Consider the following 5082-nt stretch of genomic DNA (forward strand, 5'->3'; position numbering starts at 1 on the left):
CAAGGAACCTGTAACCCAGTTAATTTTTAAGTATAAGGAAATGGTTTACATTGCACATTTTTTTGTTAAAAGACTCAAAAGAGGAAATCAGCTAAATTTTGATTCCTAAGCATGTACATCTAGGCAAATCCAAGAGTCTGAGTACTGAAATAGTTATAAATTGTTATAAAGTGCACCAGGTCTGATATTCAGATACAAAAAAAATTGCCTTGTCATGTTTGAAATACATTCCTCCTTCAAGTATTACGAACAAAGTGCTCCTCTGCAGTTTGTTTATATGTTCTAAAACTTCCCTCCCTCATTGTTCCCCCGTCTTTCACAGTCCTGACTTTGGCAGTGTTATAACTCTTCATTCACGTGCACTGTGCAGAAGCGGGGACACAGCAGTGACACAGAATCTTAGGTTCTCTTTAATGTGAGTTTAAACTAATGCAGTTCACAGGTTAGGCCAACTCTGTGGCCTTGTTAAAGGCAACTATCCTTAAGAGGATTTGATTTCCTCCTCCACTCCTTACACTTGCACACAATGGGATTTGCCATCCCATTTTTTTGCTGTTTGGTTTTGCTCAGGCTTTTCTTCTCACAGACTTTGGGATCATCCCCTCCTGCAGCTCGCGGACTGGAACAGTGCATGGGTTTTGGAGTCTGCAACCAGGGATGTCTCAAAACTTTGTCTATACACAGCCTCTGAGACACATCAGGGTGGAGCAAGTGGACAATGAGGTTCTTGCACTCTGCAGAGATATTTTTTGACTTGATGAAGGGAATCTTCTGTTGTTTCTGAACCTGGAGCATTTCCTTGACATTGGAGCTATCAAATGGCTGTGAAGCATAGAGCATTGCATACAGGATAATGCCCAGGCTCCACATGTCAGAAATCCTGGGGTCACAAGGAACGTGCTCGAGCAGTTCAGGGGCTGAGTAGGCAAGAGACCCACAGAAGGTGCTGCTGAGAATGGTTTTCCCATTTCCGTCCCGAGTCAAGGGTTTTGAAAAGCCAAAGTCTGACAGCTTGAAGTTAAGATCGTTGTCGAGAAGGATATTGTCACATTTCAGGTCCCTGTGAGCAAAGTCCAAGTCATGGCAATGCTTGATGGCAGAGGCCAGCTGCTGGAACTTGGTGCGAGCGACGCTCTCGTCCATCGGACCCTGGCTAGTGAGGTAGTTCAGGAGGCTTCCCTTTTCCCCCAGCTCCATCACGATGTACACTTTCCCAGCTGATGTCTCAAAAATCTCATAGGTTTCGATGATTGAGGGGTGCTGCAGGTTCATCAAAGCCTCCATTTCCCTGGGGAGAAATTTTTTCAGGACATTCTGAGAAATTTTCTTCTTGTCAATGATCTTGATGGCCACTTTGCGTTTCAGGCGGTGGCTGTAGGCAGCTTTCACTTTGCCGTAGGAGCCTTCTCCAAGGGTGTCACCAAGGCTGTAGCCCTTCTTTTTAAGCACCACAGCATCCATCCTGGGAGAGCTGCAGGGATCTGCCCCAGCGGGAGCTGCTGTGCATCCTGTGCTGGTAGGCTGTGCTCCACGCCCGATGGTGGCTGCCAGGGGCACTGCTGGGCTGGGTGTGTGGGTGGTTACTGTGTGATCTCATGAACAGTTGCCCTGGAAGGATCTTTCTGTGATTTCATGGAACTACTCTGTGACATCATGGAGGCCAAAACTTAGCACGGAGTCACTGGCTGCTCTGTGCTGTCACTGGTGGTCGACTGCACATTGCAATCAGAAAATGGAGATCATTTCTCAAACATATATTTCTCTTTTTAAGACTTTCAGAGTAGGAAGACAGTTTCTATATCTTAGTTTTGTAATGCTGTTTTTCAGTTGTGCTGTTACTGTACATCATTACTACAATATACTGTGGATTTTTGGCGGATCTCAGGAGAATAACAAAAACCACGTGAGAACTGAGACTTTGTGGAGCAGTGCATTCAAAAACCCTTTTCTTTTTTTTTTTTTTTTTTTTTTTTTTGTGGTATGATAGATCCTGATTTCTTAATAAGTACTGTTTGTTGAGTTTGATTGCAATAAAGGGTGACTGACCTGAGTCTTCCAGGGAGTACCAGGGAGTCCCACCAGTTCAGTATTGTTTTATGTCAGTATTGTTATGAGCATTCTGGAAGTCTTTTCCTTATTTCAGAAGACAATAATTCTATGGAAATTCAGAATAGTCACTGCAGATAATCTCCCTGTACATGCAGCTTTCTTTCCTTGCTTTTAGCACTTAGTGCTAGTAAACTTCCCAAGAAATTGTAGAGAAAAGTTAATTTTTATCAGCCACAATACCATTGCAGAGTACAGCCACAGAAGCAGATTAAAGAAATGAAAATCACAGAAAGCTGCAATCACTTTCAGTAATAATAATCTTGTAGTTCTGTTCTTTGATTATAGGTAAAATACCCTGAGTTGCTTTCAAATTGATGGCATTCCTTTAAACTGAGGATTTTATTCTTGAGTGACTAAAGTTACTACAAATGTGAACAAACCAGAAAGTTAAACTGTAAGTTTGGAATGATAGTAGTTCTCAAGGGATTAAACCTTTTTTTTTTTTCCATGTTAAGTGGTGTATGTTCTTATTGCATCAAGTCTTTTGTTTTAAGGAGGATTTGTAGTAGATATTTAGCACATGCTGCTCTGCATGTTTTTGTTTCAGTCTTTCAACAGCCACAAATGAAGGGAAAATTTTTGGAGAAGGGGAAAAGAGCAACTCCCTGATGTTATTCCAGAGCAAATTTTCTTAAGGGCATGGAAGTTACAATAATTTCAAATAACAGGTTTAACTATTCAGTATCATGCCTCTGTCTGTCCTGAGGGTGCAGCCAATATCTGAACTGTGAGAGGGAAGGCATATATTATTGTGATGACATTGGAAAGAACAAAGAAGAAGAAAAGTCTTTAAAATACACGCAAGAATGCATAAAGATTTACAGTGGGCTATTACATGTAGTTGTTTCCAGGACATTAATTTAATTGGTTCTTTTCAAGTGTAAATAAAAATGTGGCCTTGTATTAAATGTTGGATAGCCTCATATCAGCTACTCATGCTTAAAACCACTCCAACTTTTAGTGTAGATGGCTTATCTTCATGTCTGCCTGTTAATTCTTTAGGAAATCTGTCTTGCATCTAGACATTTTTATATTTGGTGCAAGGTACCCAAAATGTATCATCTGTGCTCTACCTGATGTTTGTGTATCTTCTTATAGACATTCTTTTGAAATTTGTACAAAGGGATGCAGAAAAACAGTAATTTTACTGAAATTGTTAAGCAGTGATTTCCACCAGACCTATGTGATAGTATTAACAGTACTACTACAGTTTTTTCTTACAGTAATTTAAGGGAATGATCATGTTTTTATGGGAATGCTCACATTTTTACTATTAATGTAAATTAAGACAAAATTGAGTGTCAAATCCAAGTGCATCAACTTACACATAATTTTTTTGAGTAATTGACTGCTGGTGTTGTCACAGGCAGTGGGTCTGGAGAGTGGTAGGTATTTGTTCCCTGCTCTGTACAATCAGTCATAATGTCACCGTGGAACCAATGGATTAAGAGAGAGGATCTATATTCAGCAAAGCAGTTAATTCCTCCGATGCTAAATGTGCTTAAACTTAATCAAAATCTAAGTGAGAAGTCAGATCTATTATCAGTGAAATACATTTTTTGTCTCTGTTGGTGTTAATTTAAGGTTCTCTTTAGCTAAAGCAGCTTATTGGTGTTTAATTAGAATTTTGAATAGTACTTAGAATCATCAATATTAACAAATTTACCAAAATTATACAGAGTTTTTTTCTGGTGCCCATCTGTGTCAGTTGCAAATGTAATAGACTCAGGGCTTTAATAATGCAAATTAAATTTTCCAGTGAGAGAAATGCCAATATAGGCCAAGAATTCATTCTGAATCCAAAGGGGAAAGAGCAAACTATTAGTTCATTACATCTGGCAGAAGCAATTCAGTAGTTTCCTCTTTAGTTACTTAAGTTATATTTGGTCTTAAATAACAAAGGAAACCAACCCTTCCTGTACATGTTGTGCACATGGAGTTGTTGGAATCTTCATCCCTCAGACAGACCTGGTAGTCTGTTGCTTTCTTTATTCTTCCTGCTCTGCTGTCATCCTCTTTCATAAACCTCTTAGGTCAGGTGATGGAGAGGGAGAGCACTGAAATCCCCACTGCATCAGTGTGGCCCAAGTGTACCAGCAGTATCTCAAAAATCAGATGCTTAACACTGGATCAGGGATTGGTACAATAGGAACCGTATGGCACACTGACAGTGGGGAGAATAGCTAGAAGGCAGACACATTTTAAGCCCTGGATGAGTATTCCTTGCATGCTAAATCTTCTGCCTAGAGATATTTTTTATAGTTGTACAGCACCATTTTATAAAAGCTGGTGTTCCGGTTTGGCCAAATTTAGAAATATATATATACTCTGAGAGAAGGCACAACCACCCCTCCCCCCACCAGGTTCGGGAAAAAAAAAAAATTTTCCTCGAAGGAAAGTGAAGAAGATAAAACTATTTATTTAACAAGCACACGGGAAAGGAAAATAATGTTAAATGGTAAAATCTTTCGCTGTAGAGGAAAAACCTGGGAAAGTGTTCGAGTCCTCCCTTTGGTCTCCTCGGAGCTGGGGCTTGGCCCAGGGCCAGGCCCTCTGTGCCCGGTGGAAAGTCCTCCCGATGTGCTCTGATGTTACAGCAATCAGGCAGTCCAGTAGAAAAGGGAGAAAATCCGAAATTCCAGAGAAGGAAAAGTTCAGCTCTCAGCCTCTCTCCAGAGAACAAGGAACTGGAACAAAACTGGCCAAAAGCTGACTGGAAAAGCTGCCAGCCGGGTGCTTCCTCGCTCCCCCCTGCCCCAGCTGGAAAAAAAAACCTGCTATCTTTATGTGACCTTGAACAAGTTTCAAACTGCTTTGAGAAAGTTTTGCTTAGTTTTTTCTTCCCCCTCTCAGGCTCAGTTCAGAGGCATAGAAAGGCCAATAATTAATTTCTGGGCATAGGCAGCGATATGGGATACACATCATAAGGTCACCCCAAGACAGCTGGGTACCTGGAGCATATTTTTTTCTTGA

The 5082-nt window shown here is 40.7% G+C and overlaps 1 protein-coding gene across 1 annotated transcript; it reads right to left on the minus strand.

The window, feature by feature from the left end:
- Positions 1-387: 387 nt before the first annotated feature.
- On the minus strand, positions 388-4408 carry LOC103617883 (testis-specific serine/threonine-protein kinase 2-like). The gene has a single exon (XM_017737585.1). It carries the CDS (start codon positions 1459-1461, stop codon positions 466-468), a length of 996 nt encoding a protein of 331 aa, XP_017593074.1. The 5' UTR covers positions 1462-4408; the 3' UTR covers positions 388-465.
- Between the last annotated feature and the right edge of the window lie 674 nt (positions 4409-5082).

This window comes from Corvus brachyrhynchos, unplaced genomic scaffold, assembly GCF_000691975.1.
Source record: "Corvus brachyrhynchos isolate BGI_N302 unplaced genomic scaffold, ASM69197v1 scaffold346, whole genome shotgun sequence".
Taxonomy (NCBI): domain Eukaryota; kingdom Metazoa; phylum Chordata; class Aves; order Passeriformes; family Corvidae; genus Corvus; species Corvus brachyrhynchos.

Bases quoted from the DNA above. Each gene is read 5' to 3' on its own strand.
- LOC103617883 (XM_017737585.1), bottom strand. From the start codon at position 1,461: ATGGATGCTGTGGTGCTTAAAAAGAAGGGCTACAGCCTTGGTGACACC.